Source organism: Nanorana parkeri, unplaced genomic scaffold (assembly GCF_000935625.1).
Source record: "Nanorana parkeri isolate BGI_ZX_2015 unplaced genomic scaffold, ASM93562v1 scaffold1398, whole genome shotgun sequence".
In the NCBI taxonomy this organism is placed as follows: domain Eukaryota; kingdom Metazoa; phylum Chordata; class Amphibia; order Anura; family Dicroglossidae; genus Nanorana; species Nanorana parkeri.
The window spans coordinates 134804-162115 of record NW_017307666.1 but is presented as its reverse complement, the minus strand read 5'-3'; the positions used below and the strand labels follow the sequence as shown (position 1 = coordinate 162115).

The window sequence follows — 27312 nt, the reverse complement described above, 5'->3', positions numbered from 1 at the left end:
CAGGGGGCGGAGCCCCGCGTGACATCACGGCCGGAGCGCCGCGGGGCCGGAGCGGCCGGGGGTGCCGAGGACGAGCCTGACAATAAACAGCATTGACTTTAATATCATGGAGTGCGAGGGACTACTTTCATCTATCTGCACTCTGTACAGAGGCTCCTCCCCATTTGGAAACTGGTGATAGTAAATATTTTCTGAATGAATGGGAAGCCTCTGTGCTTTTCATTTAGAACAGAGGCTGCAGAAAAAGAGATTGAGGACTTTGTGTCCTCAATTTCTTTTTCTATTTTAAAAGGGAAATAGTAAAAAATAAAATAACAAATCCTGGAGGCAGGGGCCTGTTGGGGTCACACGCCTTGTGGGGGGGGTCACTTTTTTTTTTTTTTCTTGCCACGTGTGCAAAAGGAGCTGGCTACTGCTATGCTTCCGCGGTGCTCATGCGGCTGCATGTGTCAGACGCGGAAGACGGAAAGGGGCGGGAAGGGCGGAAGACGGAAGGCCCGTGTGCAGCGGCGCCCACACGAGCACCGCGAGAGGATAGGACGCCCACGCCTCTAGAACGAGCACCGCAGCCATGTCCCCGGCCCACAGTTTAATCACCTGCACATTAGTGCCTGCATTCCGGTCCAGTGATCTGCAAAAATAGTGCTTGCAGCATTTTTGCAGATCGCACTGGACCGGAACGCAGGCACTAACGTGCCTGGGTTCCGGGTGCAGGCGATCGCACTGTGGGTGAGGGGCCTGGCTGCGGTGCCATTGACTTCAATGCACTGCCACACCCCCTCCCGCCCCTGAACGCAGGTGTTTTTTCGTTGGTAGATCTCATTGAGCTTGTCATTTGAAAAGTAGATCTCCAGATGAAAAATTGTGGGCGCCCCTGGTTTGAAGCCTGTGAGAAGCCGCAGACACCATTTCTCAGACCTACAACAAGTAAATGTGGCAAATTCTTTATGTATTTTAGGCTCTTTGGCTCCATTTAGACGTTTGTTTTGTCTGTCCTGGTATCTTGAGCCAAGATTCTTCTTTTGACTTCAACGATTACCAAGCATTGCAGAGTATCTAAACCCAAGAACAGAAATTTGACTTCTCTCCCGTTCATTGAAGGACACAGGGCAACAGATCGTAGATCCTGAATGGTAGGGTATATCGCCACCTGCAGGAGTAGGACGCTAGGCACATAACAAAAAGACAAGACAGCCTAGGGGCGGCCCCTGCTGGTGGCCCAACCCCTCACTTGCTGACAAGTCTCCAGTAAGTAACAAGCAGTTTGGAGTGTACACCCCATAAAAGAGGGCGGGATCTGTGTCTTTCATCGAACGGAGAGAAAAGGATTTTACGGTGAGTACAAAAATCCTAATTTCTCTCCCGTTCATTGAAGGACACAGGGCAACAGATCGTAGATCCTGAATGGTAGGGACGTCACCAAGCAGTACACACTGAGGGATGGGCAACAACAACCAAACACCAAAAAGACACCACAAAGAGCCGCCTGCAACACTTTGCACCCCAAACCAGCATCCGCCGATGCCAAAACATCCACCTTGTAAAACTTAACAAAAGGTGTGAACAGAAGACCAAGTAGCGGCCTTACAAACCTGAGAAACAGAGCCCCCAGAGCTGCCTGGAGTAAGGAGCTAAAGAATTCTCTCTGGATAAATTTTTTTTCCCTTCTTCCGTTTGACTTGATTTCTTCTGGCAAGTGTCCCCATCGCTCGCTCGGCGGCCACGGCCGCTAATTGAGGCCCCGGTCTAACTGCGGCCTCCAGGCGGCTCCGCGGCCGCCATCTTGGATGAGGGCAAATTTGCCCTTTCTCTTTTGTCACTTCCGCCCGGGCTTTCTTCAGCCTCGGGCGGATGGGGAGTGTGTTCCTTTCGGCCCAGGACGTCTTGAAGGAAGGACACAGTGTGCAGCTCTCCTCTGCCTTGCGGAGTCGGATGGCTGGGCTGGGACAAGGACGCTGGGGGTCGTGAGTAGCGGGGTCCCTGTCTCCATCTCCCTACAGTGAGGAGGAGGCTGCGTCTACGCTCCATGATCCAGGAACGTGAAATGGTCTCGGCGCTGTCAGGGAGACCCTTAAAATTGAGGACGTTGCCAGCACGTCCGCGCTGCCGCACGTGCAAACTCGCATGGAGCGTGCCTTGACGCAGCGCCCACCTGGAAAGCGGGCTTTTTTGCGTCGGATCGCGGCCGAGGGCGTCATCGTCATCCTCGTGGCCCCAGACTGGCCTCAGAGGGTGTGGTACGTGGACGTGGTTCAGCTGGTGGTGGACGCCCCGTGGCGTCTGCCTCTGCGCCCTGGTCTTCTGTCACAGGGACCTGTGTTCCGTCCTTCTTTACAGTCGCTGGCTTTGACGGCGTGGCTGTTGAGAGCCTGGTCCTGAAGGACCGGGGGTTGTCTGATGCGGTTATTTCCACTATGCTCAGAGATCGCAAAGCGGTTTCTAGAAAGATTTACCATCGCACGTGGAGGGCCTATTTTGCCTGGTGTGAGGTTGGGGCCCTGTCCCGGCGTTTATTCTCCATCAGCAGAATCCTTGCATTCCTGCAGCGCGGGGTGGCTCAGGGGCTGGCCTTGAGTACTGTGAAGGGCCAAATCTCTGCCTTGGCGAGTTTTTTTTACCAGCGGCCTTTGGCGTCTAATGCTCTGGTTCGCACCTTTGTTCAGGGGGTGACGCGCATTGCTCCCCCTGTCCGCTCACCTTTGGCTCCGTGGGATCTGAATCTCGTGTTTTCAGTGTTGCAGGAATCCCTGTTTGAACCTTTTCGGGAGATTCCGCTTATGTCTTTGTCACAGAAAGTGGCCTTTTTGGTGGCCATCACTTCCGTTCGGTGGGTGTCGGAGTTGGCTGCCTTGTCCTGCAAGTCCCCGTTGCTGGTTTTGCGTCAGGACAAGGCGGTTCTCCGTCCTCGGCCGGCGTTCCTGCCGAAGGTTGTGTCGGCATTCCATCTGAATGAGGACATTGTCTTACCTTCCCTGTGTCCGAAGCCGGTCCATAGGAAGGAGCGTGCGCTCCACTGTTTGGGTGTGGTTCGCGCTCTTCGTGTTTAGAAGCTGCGGCTTCTTTCCGCGAGACCGACTCCCTGTTCGTGCTCACGGATTGCCCTCGTAAGGGTCGGGCCGCGTCGGCGGCTACCATCTCTAGGTGGATACGTGAGGTTGTGATTCAGGCGTACGCCGTTCCTGTCACTGCCCATTCTACTAGGGCTGTGGGGGCTTCCTGGGCTTTCCGCTCTGGGGGCTCTGTTTCTCAGGTTTGTAAGACCGCTACTTGGTCTTCTGTTCACACCTTTTGTTAAGTTTTACAAGGTGGATGTTTTGGCATCGGCGGATGCTGGTTTGGGGTGCAAAGTGTTGCAGGCGGCTCTTTGAGGTGTCTTTTGGGTGTTTGGTTGTTGTTGCCCATCCCTCAGTGTGTACTGCTTGGTGACGTCCCTACCATTCAGGATCTACGATCTGTTGCCCTGTGTCCTTCAATGAACGGGAGAGAAATTAGGATTTTTGTACTCACCGTAAAATCCTTTTCTCTCCGTTCATTGAAGGACACAGGTCCCGCCCTCTTTTATGGGGTGTACACTGCTAACTGCTTGTTACTTACTGGAGACTTGTCAGCAAGTGAGGGGTTGGGCCACCAGCAGGGGCCACCCCTAGGCTGTCTTGTCTTTTTGTTATGTGTCTAGCGTCCTACTCTTGCAGGTGGCGATATACCCTACCATTCAGGATCTACGATCTGTTGCCCTGTGTCCTTCAATGAACGGAGAGAAAAGGATTTTACGGTGAGTACAAAATCCTATTATTGCAGCTTGCCAATCCCTAGATGTGTTTGCTGCATTCGTTTTTTCTCTTTTCAGGTTTTATTTTTTATTTTTTTTAACATGCTGATCTGGCAGTTAAACACTTCCTGCCCTAGGGTGTCAACACTCACTTATGGTATCTATTGAGTAGCAAAGTTTTCACACAAGGAAAGAATGTTTTAGGACTACAACACCCCCTTTCCTCATCTCCATAACATGGAGGAAGGTGTTCTGTAGTCCGGAGAGAACTGGGAGCAAGGCTAACTGATGACTTCTGGATTCTTTTTTTGTTTTAACGGATTGAGTAGATATAACAAAATGTTTCAGTCATATATTTAACAGACCAAAAGGGAGCAAATAAGAGAATTTCAGTGTCCTGTTTTTACATATACTTTTAACACTGGTGAGCTGGGAGGTTTACATAACTCCGAACCTAACGAACCCTTTTCATTGAATTATCCATTTTTCAAAGCGCAATAGTTTCTTGATTAGAAATCGGAGTAAGGTATCTTTTGGCTGCCAAAGAAATGTGAAATATAATCATTTAGTAAATTCACACTTCCATTTGTATGTTCTTACACGTATCACTGCTGTCCTTTAAGTGATATTAAACCTTTTTTATTTTCTTTTTAAGGTTACAAGGCCTGCAAACGGAACAAGTTTCTGTGAATGGACTGTATACAGACTCGGACTCTCCGCAGGTAGTCAGTGTATATATTTTTACACTTGTAAAGCTGTAAAAGGAGAAATTGCTGATCTCCATCTCAAAATTATGATGGTCATGATTAGTAGAGTTCTTGAGCTCTAGCGCCAAAACAAGCAATGCAGACAGTAGTAAGAGTTAATGATCTATAGATTTGTTCTAGGTCAGTAACTGTAAGCCACTGTATATGGAATTTATTATCGCAAAAACGTAATCGGCCATAATATGACCACTGAGAGGTGACATAAATAATAGTGATTATTTCCTTGCAATGGCAACTAGAAGTGGGTGGGATGTATTCCGCAGTAAGTGAACATTTTGTCCCTGAACGTGATGTGTTGGAAGCATTAAAATGGGCAAGTGTAATGATTTAAGTGACTTTGACGAGGGCAACATTGTGATGGGTAGATGACTGGGTCAGAACAACTCAAAAACTACAGCTCTTGTCTGCGGTTGTCAGCCCCTACCTACCTGGTTCAAGGAAGGAAAGCGACAGGGTCATGGGAGGCCAAGGCTCACTGATGCACGTGGGGAGCAAAGGCTGGCCCGTGTAGTCCGATCTAAATCAAATTACTGAAAAAGTTGATGCTGGTTTCGATAGAAAGGTGTCTAAACACACAGGGGAATTTATCAGAACTGGAGCAGCTGTGCATGGCAATCGATCTACTTCTCTCTTCAGTTAAGATGTCAAAATGAAAGAGAAGCTGATTGGTTGCCATGCATAGCTGCTCCATATTTTTCTGCTCCAGTGTTGCTAAATTCCCTTCACAGTGCATAGCAGTTTGTTGCGTATGGGGCTGTGTAGCACCACCAAAAGCACCTACAGTAGGCTTGTGAGTATAACTAGGGCAAGGAGCAATGGAAGCAGATAGCCTGGTCTGATGGATCATATCTTCCCATTAACGTCTTCCAGGACAGCATCATGAGAGATGGAATCACCTCCCCAAACATAGGAAACGCGTCACCCACTAGCTTTAAAAGGTACGCCCCTTCTCCAGTCCCTCAGTCTTTGTGTTTCCTCAAACTGGGGAGCGTGTCACTAAGAGCACTGGGGAAGCCTCCATTTGGCAAATGTTTGCCTGAGGTTTTTCCTTCTGCATGTGCCTGACTGTCAGGCTCCCACATGGGGAGCGCATTTACAGGTAGCATTCGCCTACCTTATTTTCAGCATCCAGTTAGTCCTAGCAAGGGAGGGGGTACGCTGGCTCCTTTTCCTTCAGTGCCCAGCGAGGGCCAGAACAGGGATGACTGAGCTCCCTTGGCTGGGGTCACAGAAAACAAATAGCCGCCAGTCAGAGGTCTGTTTTTTCTCCGTGGCCTCGGGATGTATTCCACGGCCTGACCGGATGGCGGCATACGTCACTTGCGGTGTGAGTGACGTAATTTCCGGGCGCCGAGGTTGGTGCGTTCCAAGCCTCGTTTTCAGCGCAAGAGGAAGGGGAGGGCCTTGGCTGGTCATTTTCGGCACAAATCTCGGTAGTGACTGAGAGGACGTTGGCAGCCTGCTGTGGCAACAGATACTGGTCCTTTTGGCACCAGCCCTGCTCACCTCCTTGTACAAATCTCACCTCCCCGTTACCTCTGACTTTACTCTCTCCACCTGGTGTCCCTTGGTGTTGGGGGCTTTGGTGTTGAGGGGCTCTCTCAAACTGTTTATTGAATTAGTGGAAATTACTCCTCCTTGCTTTTCTTTTTATAGGCTAAGGCTTCAGATAAAACAAAGGTGGCATCTAAGAAGAAATGTGCTGTTTGTTTAGTCAAGCTAGGCTCAAGTTACGCAAAGCCTTTATGTCAAAAGTGTATTGACAGTCTCTTTGAAGAGGAATCCACCTCAGCCTGTAAAATATCTTGGCTTCGGTTAAAGAGGAGTTATCTTCTACATTCCAATCTTTTGGATCGATATTGGAAGTGTTTAAACCTAGTACCAGTACCGTTCTATTGCCCACTCTGGTGGGTATGGGCCAGTTTGGCCCTGTAGTGTCTGAGCAGGAGGCTCTTGGTGACCCAGGTCCTTCCCATCCATGATTATTCGTCATCAGAAGATTTTAGTGCTCAGGATGACGTTTCCGGTGTGTCTAGGTATGAGTTGTCATTAGAAGATGTAGATGATTTACTTACTGCCATTTTATAGCACCTTGAAAATACAAAAAGAGTGTGTGCAGCTTTCCAGACACAATCTCGTGCATCAGGGATTACAACAAAAAAAGTCCAAAGTTTTCCCTGTACATAAAATTATTTCTGAAACAGTTCTTAGCGAATGGGCAGACCCAGAGAAGAAGCCTCTCGGGTCTAGCATTCTCAAGCAGGGGTTTCCTTTTGATGATCCAGCTTGGGTTTTGAGGAAAACTCCCAAGCTGGATGCTCCTTTGGCTAAAAGTCTTTTTAACCCTCCCTCCCAAACCCCAAAACTGCAATGACTGTCTGATTCCAGTAGGGGGGGGGCTACCTCCAATCAATTTATTCTGAGCCTTATAAAGGAGGGGTACAAGTTGGAGTTCAACAGTTTACCACCCCAGCGATTTTTGGTTACAAATCTGCCAAAACAACCAGACAAAGCATAAGAACTTTGCCTCTTGTTAGGGGATCTGTTAGACCAGAGAGTAATCTCTAAAGTTCCAAAGCAGGGGGAGCAGCAGGGGTTTTACTCCCACGTTTCTCACGTAAAAAAAAGCCGTCGGGGAGATTTTGCTTGATCCTCAACTTAAAACCATTACATTTTGGTGGTAAGATACAAGAGGTTCAGGATGGAATCAATCTTTTCGATCAGAACCCTTCTACAATTCAGAGCTACATGGCTACTCTAGATTTAAGAGATGCATACTTGCATAGCCCTATTCACCTGGCTTTTTAGCAGTTTTTAAGGTTGGTGGTGAAGATAGGTCCGGTAATTCACCATTACCAGTTCAGGGCCCTCCCTTTCAGGCTTTCCTCCTCCCCTTGCATTTTTTCAAAGGTATTGGGGGAAGTTCTGGTAGCGTTGAGACTTCAGGGAATCAACATTATTCCCAACCTAGACGACATCTTGTCAGCAACCACGACCAACCAGTTGGAGAGAGATTTAAGAATAACTCTGAGTTGGTTGCAGGATCTGCGGTGAGACAGGAAACTTTTATTCCTCAGGAAAAGGTTCCAAAGGTCTCTTCAGCGGTCAGTTGGCTACAGAGAAATCGTCCAGTATCCTTGAGAGAGATCATGTCAGTCCTGGGGCTCATTGGGGACTTCTTGTTTACCCGCAGTAAAATGGGCTTGTTTCCATCGGAGACCGTTTTTTTCTAGGGAAGTGGAATCGGGCTCTGGACAGTTTAGACTCTTCTGTCCTCCTTCCTGCATCAGTGAAGAGGAGTTTGGTGGTGGCGGTGAACTCGACTCATCTTCGGTCAGGTCTTCAATGGGTGTTTCAAGCCTCCATAAAGATGATGCGAGCTCCTGGGGTTGGGGAGCCCATCTGGAGACACAGATCGCTGAAGGTCACTGGTCTGGGAGAGAGAAAAAAATGTCCTCAAACTGGAAAGAGTCGAAAGCAATAGCAAATGCGATCAATTTGATCCAGGACAAGTTGAAGGGACATCTCTTAGTATTCTCAAACAGCATAACATCAGAACGAGTGGAGTTTAAACCAGGAAGTCTTTTCCCTCCTATCAGAAGTGGAGTCCTGCAGCAGTAGATCTCTTTGCCTCTCAGGAGAATGCAAAGATAGATAAAAAAAATTTCCCTACGCTTTTCCTCCAATCCATCTTATTCCGAGGGCTCTTCAGCAGTTTACTCTGGAGGAGACTGAACTCATTCTAATTGCGCCTTTTTGGCCAAAAAGGGCTTGGTTTACTCTACTGCTCTCCCTCACAGATCGCCCACCTTGGACTCTTCCTTGCAGGCCGGATATAATATCTCGCGGCCCAGTCTTTCATCCGGAAGTGTTGAGATTCAAACTAACAACCGCTTTTTATCTGAAGAAGACATTCTAAATGCCAGAGGTCTGTCTAGTAAGGTCATTGCTTCTCTTCTACATTGCCGTAAATCTTCCTAGCTTATGGCTATGTATGGAAAACGTTAACTCCTGGAGAGGCAGGTTTAACAGGGACTCTGACGTTCCAGCCATGTTGGATTTCCTCCAGGAAGGCTGATAAAGGGTTAGCACTTAGTACACTGAAGGTACAGGTGTCAGCACTCAGTGTGTTTCTTCAGGTATCTCTGGCAAAAGATCAGTTTATAGCTAGATTCTTTAAGGCCCTCAAGAAAGTCAGACCTATTGCTGTTCGAGCCATTCCCCAATGGGATTTGTCTACAGTATTGCAGGGACTCAAGTCCTCCTTTTGAACCCCTGAGTCCTCTCTCAAGAATCTTATCTTTTTAAAAACAATATTTTTGGTTGCTATTACCTCTGCCCATAGAATAAGTGAGCTACGAGCTCTCTCCGTTAGGGAGCCATTCTGATTGATTTTTTTGAGGATTATTTAATCCTAAGGACCCATCCTGCCTTTTTACCAAAAGTGTCCTCTTCTTTCCACAGACTGCAGAAGATTATCCTGCCTACGTTTTGACTAATCGACTAATGGTACAGAATTAGCCTTTAACTGTTTAGATGTTGGGGTCGTTGCCTGCTACATTACCTTCAGGTGTCTAAAGTATTTAGGAAGTCAAATGTATTATGTGTGCTGTTTTGTGGTAGATCCAGGGGTGAGCAGGCTTCTAAATCCTCAGTCAGGTGGTTAAGACAGTCTATTGTGGAAGCCTACAATGTTCTGAAGATGCCTTCTCCTTCCTTTGTGAATGCACATTCAACCAGAGCCTTAGCAGCTGCTTGGGCCAAAAGAGCTGGTGCTACCCTGGAACAAATTTGCAAAACTACCACATGGTCAAGCTTCTCTACTGTTGTGAAACATCACTTGGATCTCAATTCTGCAGGAGATCAAGCATTTGGGCATAAGGTACTTTAACCTGTGGTCCCACCCTAGATTGGGTAAGTTCTTGTTTATCCTCTCATGATGCTGTCCTGGAAGACGTTAATGGGAAATCCAGTGTTAGAACTTACCGGTAACTCTATTTCCAATAGACTTCCAGGACAGCAACTGCCCACCCCATAATGCTTGTTGTGTTGATGTTTTTGACGGTGTTTGTATGTTTTTGCTTTTTTCCCGTTTTTCCTTCGGTTCTCGTGATGACTGAGGGACTGGAGAAGGGGCGGACCTTTTAAAGCTAGTGGGTGCCGTTTTTCCTGTGTTTGGGGTGGAGATTCCATCTCTCATGATGCTGTCCTGGAAGACTATTGGAAATGGCGTTACCGATAAGTTCTAACTCTGGATTTCGTTAACGTATTGTGGATGGCCGTGTGTGTCACTTACCTGGGGAAGAGATGGCACCAGGATGCACTATGGGAAAAGGGTAAGTCGGCAGAGGCAGTGTGATGCTTTGGGTATCGCACTGTTCTGCTGGGAAACCTTGGGTCCTGCCATCCATGTGGATTTTACTTTCACATACCACCAACCTAAACATTGTTGCTGACCAAGTACACCCCTTCATGGAAATGGCATTCCCTGATGGGAGTGCCTGGATGATGCTTGAAGTGTTGACAGGACAAAGTTCAAAGTGTTGACTTGGCCTCCAAATTTTCCAAATCTCAATCCAATTTCAACATCTGTGGGATGTGTTGGAAAATCCATGGAGGTCCCGCCTCTCAACTTACGGGACTTAAACGATATGCTACTGACAGCTTGGGGCCAGTTACCGCAGCATAGCTTCAGAGGTCTTGTGAAGTTCATGCCTCGATGAGTCAGGGCTGTTTGGCGCCTACTCAATATTAGGGGGTTTGTCATAATGTTATGGCTTATTGATGTAAAGATCTGCAAATTAGATTTTGTTTTATAAGGAGGTTTGTCCCCTTTAAATAAAAATAGTGTGACAAGCAACGGTTTGTGAGAAATTGTTTTGACCTTATTGAGGTTCAAGTTCCAAAATCTGTTTGATACCAAGGTATTACTCTTTCTGTAAATACAGTACTTTTTTCTTTTGTTAGAATGTTTTTTTAATGGATATTTTTCTTTTATTTTGGATAGGGTAGGGGAGGGTTACAACTGCTGTCAGGCTTTGTTTGTCATTTGTTTCTCTTTATGGATATTAGCCGTGCCTTCACTTTCTGTCCTGTAGACTAAACAGGAAGTGATGGGATATTTTTTCCAGTTCCCTTCTTGGGCAGTTGTCACATAAAACAAATGCCCCCTTTGGTAGATTACCCCTCTACCTGTTTAGGTTCAAATTTTGTATTTACGCTCCTTACCTTCCCGGTGACATTGAGAGAGTGAACCTCTGACAGGGGATGTAACTACTCCCCATTCTATCCATTTTTTTTTTTAATACCTTTTTTTTAGTTATACATTACTACTCGCATATATATTTTTATTTTTCAAAGTATTTTATTAATTTTCCAAAGTACAATAAAACAATAAAATAGCACATGATGCACAATCAGTATAGCATACAATTGCATTACACTTTCTTCCACATTAGCATAATCAAGTAGTAGGAGGGGATCACTAGAGGCCATACACACAGTATATAATAGTTCTGTACAACAGAACATCTCTATCCACCTATTCTTGCCAATTTATCCCTCCTATAAAGCACACTTATGCTCCTGCCTACCACAGCTCACTCCCTTAATATTAACATTAGCACGGATCGCAATCGCTAGGGGTTCTATCGCTAATGCAAAAAGCAGTGGGGAAAGTGGACAACCTTGACGTGTGCCTTTAGAGATAGCTATGGAGTCAGATGTGGCCCTGTAGCCTAATTTGTGCTGACGGTGTGGTGTATAAGGCCCGCAATGTAGTCATTGCACATATATATTTTTAAACAGCGGCTTGAGTCACTATTATTTCCCCACCGCAGTTTAAATTTTTTTTTTTTAAAACATCACTGGAGAAAAGACCCACTGAGTACCCAGCAAATCTGAGTGGATCAGTACCTTGTGATTGCTGTGATGACCAATCACATTGATCAAATGCTAGTGTTTACATGGTTGATTCCTCCCCTTCATTTTACAACAGAGTAAGAAAGAGGAATCATATTTATGAATGTGGAATGAGTGAATTGGTCAGCAGCTACTGAGCCATTCATTCATTTCCACTGATTTTTTTTAATCCTTGCTTTCTCCTTGTCTTTTTTCACATGTTTTTTTCTTTTCAGTTGGTGATGCCAAAAGCACACTTCTTGCCCTAGTGTGACAACACCCACTAACTGTACTGTATCTACAGAGGAGCAGTATTGTCACCCTAGGACATGTAGAGTGTTAAGCTTACAAAACACCTCCCCTATGTGATGGAGAGGAGGAAAGTGGAGGTGTTTATTCTTGCACACTTCCTGATAACATTGTTTGAGTACACAGCACTGGGTTTCTGGCAGGGTCAGGAAGTAATTTTTGCTCATATTGAATAAATATGTAAATGCTGTAGTGAAACCAGAATCAACATGAAAGGTACACTTGCACCTTTCAGATGAAACAATTGTAGCTTCCATATTTCTATCAGCATATGTTTCCTTTCAGATCTGCATTCTGTCATGCATATTTAACATGCACCACAATCAAACAGTGGTGCTGGTTTGTTCAGGGGGGAGATCAGCGGTCAGAGTAAAGGATCACAATACATGCATGTGCTGTTTGCGTCAAGAATTCCAGAGTTCTGGTGCTTTGCTGACATGCAAGGATGGGCAGATATTTGCCCAACTGTTCTTGCGTAAATATCTGCCCATCAAACGACAGCCACACATGGTGAACAATAGAGGACGTTTGTATTGTTATATTCTTCTACATTTTAATTAGACTGGGGCGTTTTTATTTTTTTGATAAACAGCCATCAACAGAAACTAGAAGGCTAGATGACAGCTTATCAGAAAACCAGGTAAGGGTTTCATTATTATTTTCACTCATGTAATATAATATCCAATTTCAGTATGTCTTATAATGACCAAGCTAAGCTCTGGAGCTTACATGGTCAGGTGACAATCTCATGGTTAAGGGAACAGTAAACACTCCCTGCTAGCCTGTCTCTAGCAAAGAAAAGGATTAAAATCCTTGTCTGATTTAGAATAATTTTTTCTGCTTTGGCCACCATATATTACCTAGATCTGACATGTTTTCCAGTGATATAATAATTTGTTTTGTCTTCCTACCCACCCCCATGACTGTTTTGTGCAGTATTTTTTTTTTTATTATTATTATTATGTAAAGAGAACTGAAGCCAAACTTTTTTTTGGCTTTAGCTCTCTTTTGGGTCACATGAGTACATTTACTAATGTACTGCTGCCCTTTACTGCCTGCTATATGATGACAGCACAGAGCCGTTCTGTTGCCTAACAGCTGGCTCTACCTCTCCGGAGAGAAGAAAGGGGGAATCCCTTTGGGGGTCAGGTCACTGCTTTGTGCAAGGAGAAGACAGTGAGCTGAGCGATCAGAGGTTACATGATCTCTCAGCTCTCGATCTGTGGAGCTGGCGTGTGACAGCTTCATTCAGTGTTGCATGCTGACTGTAATTATTGTAAAGAGTACTTTTTACTGTCCCAAAAATAGTTGCAGTAAAAAACTGCAACTTGTTAGGGTAGGATTTGTTAACTTGAAGCGGCTGGATATTTCTGCTATATAACAAACTTTTGTTTCTTCAGGGGCTTGATACGTCAAATGGAGCTAAGCCAGACTTTATTTCAAAAAATGGAAGCCCCCCTCCATCACCACAGCTAGTGTCCAGAGCAACTTTTTCTCCAATAAACCTTCAGACGTCCACGTTGCCAATTAGTATTCCTGAATCTTTGGCATCTGAACAGTTGGAGGGTATGTTGCATCGTAAGCAGGAAATGGAGTCCCATACAAAGAAAGCTGCGAATAGGTGAGAAAACTTAAGCTAGGTGTCTGGGAGAAATCACTTTAAAAATAGATAACATCTATAATTTTCACATTATCCTTTCACATTTTTTATATGCATTATTCATTTAGTTAGGCATATTTATTTACATTTCATTTATTTGCTGTGTTCTTTCACTTTTTCAAACTTCAAGAGCCATGTTGCTAACGTAAAGAAAATTGCAGTTAAAATTACAGAAAAATCAAGTTTCTTTTTTGTCTATAGAGGGACACAGGAAGTCATTCACGTTCGGGTCGCCTTTTCTTGATTGTACATCACAGTACACAGGGAGTTAATTCTGAAGCCAATGGATTATGCAGCTACTGTCAGAGGATTTGACGCTGGCAAATCAAAGCTGTGAGGACACCTGTGTATAACCCTTTCCATTCCCAACTCTTTGCTCTGAGGAAAGCACATTCATTTTCCACTCAAGACACTGCTAGAAAGTTTTCCCCCAGATGTCTTCCAGAATAGCCGCTGAGATGTATATGCTCCTCCCACCAGACAGGAAACACACCAATTTCAAAATAAAAGGCTGCCTCCAAGTCCTCCCAGTTTTTTTTGTTTTTCCTCTGGCAGGGGAGGCATATCACCTTCTGAGCGCTCCTAGCAGGATTGACAGATTTGGCCCCGAAATCCCCTCCTCTGTACAGGCAGGAGAAGGTCTGGTTTTTTTCCCCCTCCCCTTCAGTGCCAGTACCGGAGTTAAGTTTCCCCCTTGGTGGTCGCATACTTGCTCTCCTCCCTTTCCTGTGGTCATCTGTGTGTCCCTGGTTTAGAAAAAAGAAGAAATCAGTACCTGCATTTGCGGAGAGCCGCTTATGGCTGGAGACCATCTAATGGCTGCAGGATCAGAGGAGGAGTCCATCCACTTGACCAGGTGCCATGGTACAGCCACTTCTGGGCGCAGGTGACGTGATTTTTGGGCGACGGAGGCTTCCATACGCTCCCAAGACTCTTTTTTTTGGTGCAGGGAAAGGTGTCTAATGGTGCTGATTGGCATGGTTTTTGCTCAGCAGAGGCTGTGGAGACGCCTTTCTGGAGTTAGACTGTGAGGATGGATCCTGCACATTCTCCGGTGGATGCAGCACCAAGCACCGATTCTGCCTAGGTAACAGTACATCTTTTAATGTTGATACTTAAACCTGTGGTTTATGTATTCTGCATCTTTTTCTCACCAGAGGCCCCTGTGGTGTTGTGGTGTCGGTTGTGAGTTAGGCACAGTTAACCCTTTAGTGTACAAATTAGGATCTCATGTTTTCCCTGGGTTCCGATTGTTTTCTTCAGACAAAAGTCCCTGATAGGAGCAGAGTTCTGCCCAAGAAGAAATGTGCGGTTTGTGGCTCAAAATTTATGAGCTTCATACACTAAACCATTATGTCAAACGTGCAACGATGGTCTTCTCAAAGAAGAATCTGTAAAGCTTGTAGCAACCTTCTTTCTACTGTTAAGGAAGAGCTTTCAATCCTTCAGGTCATTTATAGGAAAACATGAGCACTCCAATACACGCTCCATCTGTGCTTGCACCTTCTAGCTGTTTACCTCTATCCAAGGAGGTTATTTTTATTAAAACTTCTGAGCTAGAGGAGCTCATTGAAGCTGGTCCCTCCAACCTATATTCCTCCCAGAAGGAGGAGAGGCAGGATGAGGTTTCTGTGGGTTCTAAATACAAGCTATTCCTGGAGGATATGGATGACCTCCTGTGGGAAATTTATGAGACCTTAGACATACAGGAGGAAAAAAAGTCTAATTGTCTAGACATGATCTCATGTATCAGGGTTTGGAGAAAAAGAAAACCCAAGTTTTTCCAGTCCATAAGACTCTGAAACTGTGTTAAAGGAGTAGGTGGATCTCGGAAGGAAACCTTTTTTCTCTTGCTCACTTAAGAGGGGAATCCCTTTTGACGATAACCCGTCAGCAGTATGGAACAAGGTTCCTACGCTGGACGTCCCCCATTTCCAAAATATCAAAGAAGTCTGACCTCTTGTTTGAAGACCTTGGTATCCTAAAAGATGCCATTGATGGAAAATTGGAGATACTACTCAGGAGAGCCTGGGATTCAACCTTATGCCTGCTTTGGCAACCACATGTGTGGCTAGAAATCTTGATTTTTGGTTGGCTCAATTAAAGGCTCATCTTATGGCAGGTAACCCTAGAGACCAGATCTTTGAGTCCTTTCCTGTGATTTCAAAAGCCGTGGGCTATATTGCTGATGCTTCGGCAGAATCTGTGAGACTTTCAGCACGCTTTTCTCCCCTTATTAAATCATCTAGATGTGCCCTGCTGTTTACACCATGGGATGGAGATGGATTAAGATTATGCAATTTACCTTTCTTGGAGACCAGCTCTTCGCCATGACTTAGAGGCCACTTTAGAGTGTTCGACAGACAGGAAAAAAGCTTTCCCAATCAAAGAGAAAAAGCCATATCGGTCGAAAATGGCCATTTTCGCATAATGCCGAAAGTGCCATTTTCTGGCCGATACAGTGGTGCATCCGTGCTTTCTTTCCTCCCCGCTGGGTGCTACTGTGTACCAGCGGGGAGGAGAGAAACTGACGGCCGAGCGGCTGGCGTCTCTCCTCCCACACTGCTCAGCCTCCTTCACAGATCAGCAGAGCGGTGTGGGTGGGGACAGCCAGCACTGTCACCGGAGGCTGAGCTCTCCTCCCTACACCGCTCGCTCAGTCTCCTGTGACGGCATGTCAGGAAGGAAAGTCAAGGCAAACACTCGGTGATCGCTGAGTGTTTGTACATAATTGAGGACATAGTATGTTTCCTATAGCCTCAATTATGAATGGGATGTGATCTACATCACCTCCTGTTCATTCATAGTTGTGGTTATAGTAAACATTCTATGTTCTCATGTTATGAATGAACAGGAACACTCATAGAGGATTCCTGTTCAGGGGTGTGGAATTCCTATCGCCCGACGCCCGGGACATGCAGCTTCGGGCGCCGGACGAGTAGTTTTTTAATACATTCAGCCCTGCCTAAATTAAAACCAACTCTGCTGCCCCTGCCATCTGCATACAAATAAATACACGCATAGGAAATTGTGTGTGTGCGTTGAGTCCTGCTGCCATTTCACTGCATCTCATTACCCGCTGCCTAGCTTCCTGATTGCCCGGGAAGCCTGCTCCATGCCAACGGGTGAGTACTGAAAGCAAAATATTGATACTCGATACCAAAAAACTGGTATTGGTGCATCCCTAGTTTTAAACTTTTAAAACTTTTTTTTGTTGTATTGGGACAAGTAGATTGTCATGAAGGACAAGTAGATTTGACCCCTGCTTTAGCCCTTGGACAATTAGTTTTTTCAAAAATTTCCACACCCCTGCCTGTTCACTTATAACAGGGGCTGCAGAAAAAGAGATTGAGGACTCTGTGTTTCGTTTCGGTTTTGAAATTTGCATTTCGGTTTACCTCTTCTTTTTCTTGGATAATTCTTTTGCGGCCCAATATTTCGCCCTCAAGAAGACAAGGAGGTAGGTCAGCTTAAGAAGCATTGGACAGGCCACAAGGGGAACGAGTGGGATCCTGTTTTAACCCACCTTCTCGGAACCCCAAACAGCAGTGACTCCCTCTCCCAGTGGGAGGAAGATTGGGGAGGTTCCTCTCACAATGAAGGGAAATTACATCCAGTCCTTTCATCAGCAGCATAATCCAGGCGGGATACAAACTGGAGTTCGATTTCCTCTCCTCCCGAAAGGTTTTTGGTCACCTATCTTCCGAAGGATCCCGTCAAGGCTTCAGCTCTCTGCAGTCTATTGGGAGATCTGATGGATCAAATAATCATCTCGCCTGTCCCAGCAGGGGAACAGGGAAAATGGTTTTATTCCCAAGTATTTATAGTCCAGAAGCCGTCCGGAAAGTTCAGATTTATTCTGAATCTCAAACCTCTAAATCAGGCTATTCGCTACAAAAGGTTCAGGAAGGATTAGATTTTTTTCTGTCAACTATTCTCCAAGAGGGGTTTTTTCTGGTTACACTTGACTTGAGGGATGCTTACCTGCATATCCTATAAATGTTTCCTCACAAATTTTTGTGTGGTTGGCAGTCAGGATGGGGGCGCAATTACTGCATTTTCAGTTCAGATCTCTCCCCTTCAGTGTCTCTTCTTCCCCTCACATCTTTACAAAGGTCCTACGGTCCTCTGCAGGGCAACAGCATAGTGCTTTACCTGGACGATCTACTTCTTTTTGCACCATCTCCTCAAATGCTTCTTGCTCATCTGGCATGCACAGTGGATTGGCTAATAAATGACTAGAAATCTTAATTTCATACCTTGACAGGTTACAACTTTCCTGGGCTATGTTATAAACACGGTGGAGAAGAAAATGTATCTTCCCCCAGAGAAAATGCAAAGAGTCTTGGACTCCATTCTCCAGCTTCAGGGGAACCAAACAAGGCCAGTAAGGTTTATCATGTACATGATGAAGGCAGATTACTTCATGCTTTCCTGCAGTGCCATTGGCTCGCTTCCACCAAAGGAGGTTACACAACTTTCTCTTGAAAGTTTGGGACCGATCTCAGGATTCTTTGGACCTAGAGGTTCAGAATCCAACCAGTGTGAAATTAATTATTTGGTGGTGGAGGTCGATAATTCATCTCTAATTGGAAGGAGTTAAAGGGTTTCTAAACCCTCCGGTTTTTTTTGCCTATATCTACTGCTAGCAAGCAATGGCTGATAAGGGCCTTGCGATTAAAACTCTGAAAGTTCAAGTTACTGCTCTAATTGTTTTTCTACAAACTAAGCTCGCACAAAATCCCCTAATTTCTAGGATTTTTTAAGGCCTTATCAAGGTTGAGGCCGATAGCTGTTAAGACTTTGCCAAAATGGGACTTGTCCCTCGTTTTACATGCCTTGACACATCCTCCTTTTGAGCCATTATCAGAGGTCCCAATCAAGATTCTTACCCTTAAGATTTCTTTATTGATTGCTATAACTTCAGCAAGAAGGATTAGTGAATTACAAGCACTTTCAATTAAGATGCCTTTCCTTACTATTTTTGAGGATGGAGTTCTCCTTAAAACAGACCCTGGATTTTTACCTAAGGTACCTTCTACTTTTCACAGGTCACAAAACTTTGTTCTACCAACATTCTGTAACAAGCCTAATGACAAGGAACTGGCATTTTCTAAACTAGATGACAGGCGTTCCCTTTCATTTTACCTGGAAGCAACAAAAGATTTCCAAACCTTCAATGCCCTTTTTGTTTTGTTTTCTTGGAAATCAAAGGGAAAATAAGCTTCTAAAAGCAATTGCTAGATGGATTAAGTTGGCTATTATTGAAGCTTATAACTCTAAAGGGGTGCATCCACCACCTTTCATCAATGCTCATTCTACTAGGGCCTTAGCGACCTCTTGGGCAGAAAGGGCAGGGGCAACTCTGGAGCAAATTTGTAAAGCAGCCACATTGACCAGCCTCTCCACATTTGTTGGGCATTATCCCCTAGATCTCCTTTCAAGCCAAGACCAGGCTTTTGGTAGAAAAGTATTGCAGGCTGTTATCATTCTCTCTCTCTCTCTCTCTCTCCCGCCAACTTGGTAAGTTCTTGCTGATCATCTCAGGGGCTGTCCAGAAAGACATCTGGAGAAAACCGGCGTTAGACTTACCGGTAGCTCCTTTTCCAGTAGTCTTCTAGGACAGACAGCATCCCACCCTTGATGTAAATGTTGATATTATTTGGTGGTGTGTGCTGTTCTACTTTCAGATCCACATTTTGGTTCTCTGATTATATGAAGCGGACTTAAGAAGGCGGCCTTTTATTTTGAAATGGGTCATGTGTTTCCTGCCCGGTGAGAGGAGCATATACATCTCAGGGGCTGTCCTGGAAGACTACTGGAAAAGGAGCTATCGGAAGTCTAACTCCGTTTTTCCCTATGCTGATCAGTCACTGGGTCACCTCTTAGCAGCTGTCCAAATTGGCTTTCTCCACATGTAACAGTACCCAGACTGTGCTGGAAGAAAGAGGTGGGGCCAGACTGTAATGTATTCAGAGCACTAGATCCTCTGTGGGGCACTCACCTTGGCACTTTGCGTAGTGGCTGCAGGTGCAGGGCACTGGTCCATTTTGGTGGAGCGTTTCTCCTGAAAACCCCTTTGGGGTTCCCGCTGCTAGCCCCTTCTCATCCCATCTTAGATGTGACTGACTAACTGGGCAAAGTTCAGAAGGGAACTTGACGCTACTGTGGTTGATGCCATGGTCATAGAACATTTAGAGCAAATGGTTGTAACTTTAAGCTGCTGGAGGTTTTCCAGGTTATCTTCTAATCTTGTCAGTACACCTCTGCAGGAAGCTTTGGCTAAAGTGTTTCTTCAGATCTACTATGGATACCATTATCAAGGATGCTAGATATGAAGGTTCATACTTCAAAGGCAGTTAAGAAGAGTCTATTTTTAGTGCTTCTGCGACATCCACATCCAAACCTCACTCTCGGGCTACCTGCAAGGTCTGGGGCTCAAAGTCTGCTAAAAATCCTCTGACAAATTTTCCCCTACACGAAGATGCATCCCCACTCCAAAGTATGTGCATGTGGTGGGGACACTTGGACAGCCTACATCAAAGATGCTTGGGTGCAGAAAGTGGTTTCCATGTGCTCCAAGCTTGAGGTTCTCTCCCAGACCCCTCCTCGGTTTATCTCCCCTCCAACAAAGAAGCCTTGAAGTTTTTGGTTTTTTTTTAAACCTGTTTTTCCCAAGAATGTTTACATTCACTTACTGTTGACTGACTCACTACCTCTGCTGGAAGTCTGTTCAAAGCATCAAGTACCAGATTTTTATCACCTTTGGTCTCCGTTTCCCTTAATTTCAACATCCTGTTCTCCTGTCCTGAAATTAATTTAAATCTAAACTATGTGTGGGTAATTGAAAATAATGAAGACTCATTAGCCAATGATATAAGATTAATATGAATTAATAGTAAACTTTAAAAAAAAAAAAAGTGATACAGATTTGGCTGGTATAATCTCATATTAACTGATGGCTAAGTATAAGACTTTAATCATTTCGAATGAGCTTTAAGATGCCTAAAAAGCAGCCATTTTTTTAACCATCTGGTCTGTGTAAATGTCTGCATTCTTTTCTCCTCCTAGGTCCTGGCAGAATGTCTATTGTGTTTTGAAGAAGGGTAGTCTGGGATTCTACAAAGATGCAAAGAGTGCAGCAAGTGGCATTCCTTATCATGGTGAGGTTCCTGTTCAGCTTAGTGGTGCCCTATGCAGTGTGGCCCATGACTACAAGAAACGCAAGAATGTCTTCAAGCTAAGGTGTGTAACCGACAGTGACACTATGTCTAAAATATTGTACATTTGTGGTTAATTGTGTAAAAGTTATGGTTGACCACAGACAGTAAATCCTAACCGTTGGATCTACCCCTTGGATTCCCACTCTTTTATCTCTCCTGGCATCTGAATGACTGGAAAAAATAAAAGCAAAGCAGCGTACCAAGTATACTGCTTTCTCTTTGATCCCTGCTGTTTCTCTGATTAATAAAACACAGTGCTATGCATAAAAAATATTTGTCTCTAATAAAATACTTGTACCAAAACTATAATTTAAATACCGTTTTGATCGCCCCATAACCCAGTTTCTTTCATTTTCATTAGGGATAGGGTTACACTCCTTTAGACATTGGATAGCAATCAGAAACAAGTTGTTTTCAAGAGGAATAATTAGCTGTATGCACATCTGCAGCAACTGATCACATATACTAGTTTCCTATGGCTCACTGCTGTCAAACATTAGATCATACCTGCTGATCTTTTAATGTTGGGGGAGGCAGGGAAATGTTTAAAACAGGTCTGCTATTTATAAATGTTTTGTAGTGTTAACTGAATTCCCATACAATATATGTCTTCTAAGTTCAATTGTGTCTTTAGGGTGCACAATGTGGCCCGTGTAAGAATTGTATGTCCGTGTAGGTAATCCATCACACACCTGACTGATGTATCCCCTTTCTTTATCTGTGGGTGCTAAAGCAATAGGTGGATGGTGCTGCCAGAAGCAACATCAACAGAGAAAGTCACCAGCACACAGTCTTTTTCAGAAATTAAACTCCTTAAATGATGATAATGTCTCAGAACATATCACAAGCACAAGTACAAAGTTTTAAGGGCCACACAGGGTCCCTTTATCAGGCAATGTGATACAGTGTAAAGCAATAAACGCATAAACTGTAAACAGGCCTCAAGATTTCCACTCGCCCCCTCGCAATTGGCAAGTTAAAATTGCGTGGGGGCGAGTGGAATGTCATCGAGGGGGTGCGTCGCCGGCAGGACCAGGGATGGGACACGACCGCTGATTGCTCGCTTCTGTTCCTTCTCCTGCTTGGCCGCTGCAACTACAGAGCGGCCGAGGAGGAGAAGATAGAACAGGAGCGATCGCCGCGGTGGTAGTCTCCAGACTCAGTGGCGGTTGCTGGAGTTCATCCCCGCACAGCGGCCGGGACATACAGCTGTCACTGAGCTAACTGCAGTTCAGTGTAAAAAAACGGCACACTACAAGTACTATGCCGTTTTTTTACACTGAACAGCAGTAAGCTCTGTGACAGCTGTATGTCCCGGCCGCTGTTCGGCCATCATAGGCGTCGCCTCCCCCTGATGATTTCCCATAAAAATGGCCGCTGTCCTATTGTATTGTTGTTCTGCTTCTAACTACTTTGTCACATGAATACATGTTTCCTTTGTTTTGTTTTGAAAATCTCTAATAAAATCTGATTGCACCAAAAATGGCCGCTGCTCCTGCAGCCAAGATCTCCTGTAAGCTCTGCCGCTGCAAGTGACAAGTGATTGCTCCTCGGCAGCATGTACTTCCGCCCATCTCTGCTGCAATTGGCTGGGAGGGACAGTGCAGCACTGTCATTGGCTGCCTGGGTACATTCAGCACAGCGGGAAGGGACCTGCAGAGGAGGCACAACAAGGCTGCTGGGGGCTTCACATGGAGGAGACATCGATGCCCCCCCACCACCACCACACGGAGAGGAAGAAGAGGGCATGAGGACAGAGCACATCACCACTGTAAGTCCCTTTTCTATCTTACACCGCTGACCTCCGCACTCTGCGTCACCTTGCTGACCTCTGCACTCTGCGTCACCTTGCTGACGCAGAGTGTGGAACACCAATGGCCTCCGCACTGCTCGTCGCGCCAATGGCCTCCGCACTGCTCGTCGCGCCAATGGCCTCCGCACTGCTCGTCGCGCCAATGGCCTCCGCACTGCTCGTCGCACCAATGGCCTCCGCACTGCTCGTCGCACCAATGGCCTCCGCACTGCTCGTCGCACCAATGGCCTCCGCACTGCTCGTCGCACCAATGGCCTCCGCACTGCTCGTCGCACCAATGGCCTCCGCACTGCTCGTCGCACCAATGGCCTCCGCACTGCTCGTCGCACCAATGGCCTCCGCACTGCTCGTCGCACCAATGGCCTCCGCACTGCTCGTCGCACCAATGGCCTCCGCACTCTGCGTTGTTACTGATCTCTGTACTTTGCGTCTCACCGCTGACTAGGCGGAGTTAAGGCCAAAGCAGGGTAGGGGTTAGGTGGCGAGTAACTTTTAAGGCCTGGCTAGTAGCTCAGGACTTGAAATTTTGAGCCCTGCGGTAAATATACCAGTGAATAAACCTTGAACCAATCCAAAGATTCTTTTCAGTTTTCTTAATTTTTGGATTGGTTTAAGGGTTATTCACTGGTATATTTACAGTATATGCGTTAATTGCTTTGCACTGTATCACATTGCCTGATAAAGGAACCCTGTGTGGACCTGAAAACGTACTTTCACTTGTGATATGTTCTGAGACGTCGGTAAAGGTGTTTTATATCTAAAGAAGACTGTGTGCTGTTGACCTCCGTGTATGTAAGAATTGTTCATATGTTTTCTCCATGTGTGTAGAAGTGCTACAGCTTTTTGCACTAGCTGTGATACAGTAAAGAGACAAACTTGCTGAAAGGAAGGGATTACCAAAAGCACATCTACAGAACATTTTATTTGTGCAGTCCTGTGTTTTTCAATGAATGGTCAAAGCCACAATCATCATTAAAGCTTCAATAGGCATGAAATTATACGGATACCGGTACCATTTCCAAATAGGGGAATAGAATATATGCAATAAAGTAGCAACTGGCATAATAACATTGTGCATTGGAGAGCATTTTATATTGATTTCTAAAAATACAGATAGAATCTAGAAACTTGTTTACTTCCTGCCTAATTTAGATTTGCAGCACATTTACAGGGTTATTCGCAAAAGGCTGAAGAGCTGGAGATGGCAGAAGTAAACAATCTAGGAAAACATAGCTGAACTGATGGAGAGCTGAATTGGATAATTTTTCCAAATCTGCTATTTTGGCCTAGATCGTTCACTTCTCCTGCCTTCTCCAACTCTTCACCCTTTTGTGAATAACCCTGTTGGTTACCAATGTTTCTTCTTCAGAGATTTGATTTTTGAGATGAGGTTTAGATAGCATCTAACATAAAATGGAGGGTGTGTAAGACACCTCGCCTTAAGAAACAAGGGCTACAATATAAAATAGTCAGTCTGTCTCAAAGATAATAAACATGGATATTTCTTTTTTATTTAACAGTTTAGTAGATGGGAAAGAATATCTCTTCCAAGCAAAAGATGAGGTAAGAAGTGTGCTCCTTATTCCAAAATGATGGGGTTTGTGGAAAGTGGGGTTTAGTGTTGCCTCTAAAGCTGGGTTGAACAGCTACAGTATACAAAGACATGGATAGTCTTTCGGTTTTAAAATTCCCAATCAACAGGAAAAAAAAAATAATAAAAAATATTGCAGGTCCAATTTTAGAAATTCAGACTCTGCTGCACCACCCATCATTGTAATGTTGTGAACTTTCGGACACGAGGAAAGGGTACAGTAATGATTGCCACTGTGCTGCTCTTTCATTGTCCATTAATAGATTCAAGTGGGTCCTTGACTTTTATTGCTCATCTGTGGTATAGTCTACAGAAAGGTCTCAGGACCTGGCTGTTACCCTGTCTGGCGGGGGTACCTGGATGCCAAGACTGATTAAGCAGCATTACAAATCACTTAAAAAGTTAAAACCGTTACTATATACGTATTTCAACTGAGTATTTAACTGCATGCCTGGAGTTCAGCTTTAAGCAAAACCATCTCTGCTACACGAGATTGGTCTGTACATGATTTTAAGGACTGAAGGTGTAATCCTCACTAGACTATTAAATGTCGGTGACCTAAGGAGTAAAAAAAAAAAGGTCTTATGTTTTTAGGATTGTTAATATACAGTATCAGAAGTGAAGTACACCCCTCACATTTTTGTAAATATTTTATTATATCATTTCATGTGACGACACAGAAGAAATGACACTTTGCTAAAATGTAAAGTAGTAAGTGTACAGTTTGTATATCAGTGTACATTTGCAGTCCCCTCAAAATAACAACACACCGCCATTAATGTCTAAACCGCTGGCAACAAAAGTGAGTACAACCCTAAGTGAAAATGTCCAAATTGGGCCCAAAGTGTCAATATTTTGTGTGGCTACCATTATTTTTCAGCACTGCCTTAACCGTCTTGGGCATGGAGTTCACCAGAGCTTCACAGGTTGCCACTGGAGTCCTCTTCCACTCCTCCATGACTACTTCACGGAGCTGGTGGATGCTAGAGAACTTGCACTCCTCCACCTTGCGTTTGAGGATGCCACACAGATGCTCAATAGGGTTTAGGTCTGGAGACATGCATGGCCAGTCCATCACCTTTACCCTCAGCTTCTTTAGCAAGGCAGTGGTCGTCTTGGAGGTGTGTTTGGGGTCGTTATCATGTTTGACTACTGCCCTGCGGCCCAGTCTCTGAAAGGAGGGGATCATGCTCTGCTTCAGTATGTCACAGTACATGTTGGCATTCATGGTTCCCTCAATGAACTGTAGCTCCCCAGTGCTGGCAGCACTCATGCAGCCCCAGACCATGACACTCCCACCACCATGCTTGACTGTAGGCAAGACACACTTGTCTTTTTGTACTCCTCACCTGGTTGCCGCCACACACGCTTGACACCATCTGAACCAAATAAGTTTATCTTGGTCTCATCAGACCACAGGACATGGTTCCAGTAATCCATGTTGTTAGTCTGCTTGTCTTCACAAACTGTTTGCGGGCTTTCTTGTGCATCATCTTTAGAAGAGGCTTCCTTCTGGGACGACAACCATGCAGACCAATTTGATACAGTGTGCGGCGTATGGTCTGAGCACTGTAGTGAGTGTACAGCTTGTACATCAAAGTGTCATTTCTTTAGTGTCGTCACATGAAATTATATAATATAATATAATATTTACAAAAATGTCACTTCTGTGAGATACTGTAGATGGAAAGATACATATATGCATCTCTCTCCCTATGTCCATCTATCTTGTCTATTACTATTCTACTTAAAAGCGATGCTGAAATTGAACATTTTGCAGCATTTGTGGCCCTAGGAACATCATGACTGATTATTATATGGACTTAGTAACATTTTCAAGTAGAGTAAAGGGATAACATATAATTAAATACATGAAAAACTGAGCCCGACAGGGAATGCACATACATCCTAATTATTACTTATTTGCCTAATATGAAATGCTATCCTGTGCTGTGATGCTCATGACTTGAACTGCATCTACAGTGTAAAGGCAACAATATTATTTTGTTTCTTACATTAAAAAAACAAAAGCAAAGAACGTTTCCCAAAAATGGATGACTATGGGAATATATGTTGAATGCTAAAATACACATCAGAGCTAATCTAGAACTCCATGTCAATTTTGCCTTTTTTTTTCTCTTCACAGGCTGAAATGAGTAGTTGGATGCGGGTGATCAATGCTTCGCTGCCTTCTTCACCTGGTGACACCTCGGACCGTTCTCCTAGTGCACCCAAGGGTTTAACACGAGCAATGACTATGCCACCAGTGTCCCCCAATAGTGCCACAGAGGGCACGGTAACACTGCGCAACAAGGAAGGAAAAGAGAAAGACAGAGAAAAGCGCTTTAGCTTCTTTAAGAAGAAATGAATCATCTTTTGGCTGTCAGCACATGTTTCTCTGATCAGATCATCACTGCTTACAAGGCCCTGACAAGCCAACAGCATAGGACCTTTGAAAAAGGGAGGGGCTTGGGTGGATGTGTGGGTGAAAAAATAATTAAAATGTCAACTGCATTTTATATATAATGATATATTATGCATAATATGCACCTCCAATGATGAACAGACTTAAATGTGCTCGAACGCAACATAACTTGTGGCATCCCAGTCAGCAGCTCCTGTTGCACTGAAAATAATTGAGAAATGGCTTTTTAATAAGGTATATAAGCCGTTCGTGAGGGTAGGTCATTATTCCATCATTAAATTTTTTGTCTCAGTGGGGTCTTTCATTGTCTCTACGCGCATGTCCAGCCATGGCCTCTAACATGACATCAAGCTTTAGAGATGCGGTGCACATTTAGCAGCGTATAATGAAGATGCAATAAACTGAAAGAACTTAACCATGTGATGCCTCTCCCTGACATGAAGACAAGTGTTCCTTATTGTCAGATGGCTTCATCCTTTTTCACAGGGTATTTGAGATGCATAATAGTCATGCATGAATGCAATATTACTTATACAAACGCTGACAACTTTGTGTCAGTACTGCAGGTATTCCTATGATTCTTTACAAATCAAGTACCATCAGCAACTAGGCAAAGACTTTACTGTAAAATAGTAGTCAAAGTTACAGGTTCACCCTTTCGCAGGCACCTGAAGCCTTCAGAAACTTCCTGGGAAAGCCACTACTTACACAGAGCTGTTTGCCACCATTATGTAACAATGCTCTAGCCTGGAATTTGCCCACTTGGGCACTAAACCTCTATTTTATGTTGCAGGTTCTTTGATAGTAGGCAAAGTAACAGGTTCACTTGAAGCTGTGCTTACCCTACCTATGTGC

General features: G+C 44.7%; 1 protein-coding gene across 1 annotated transcript in view; it reads left to right on the top strand.

The window, feature by feature from the left end:
- LOC108798080 (spectrin beta chain, non-erythrocytic 1-like) overlaps positions 1 to 27040 on the top strand; it is a 266531-nt gene extending 239491 nt beyond the window's left edge. Inside the window, 5 exon segments of the mRNA XM_018569793.1 lie at positions 4425 to 4500; positions 13146 to 13366; positions 20477 to 20650; positions 23962 to 24004; positions 26179 to 27040. Of these exon segments, the coding sequence (XP_018425295.1) occupies positions 4425 to 4500; positions 13146 to 13366; positions 20477 to 20650; positions 23962 to 24004; positions 26179 to 26400 (736 nt within the window). The 3' untranslated portion in view covers positions 26401 to 27040.
- Positions 27041 to 27312: the final 272 nt, after the last annotated feature.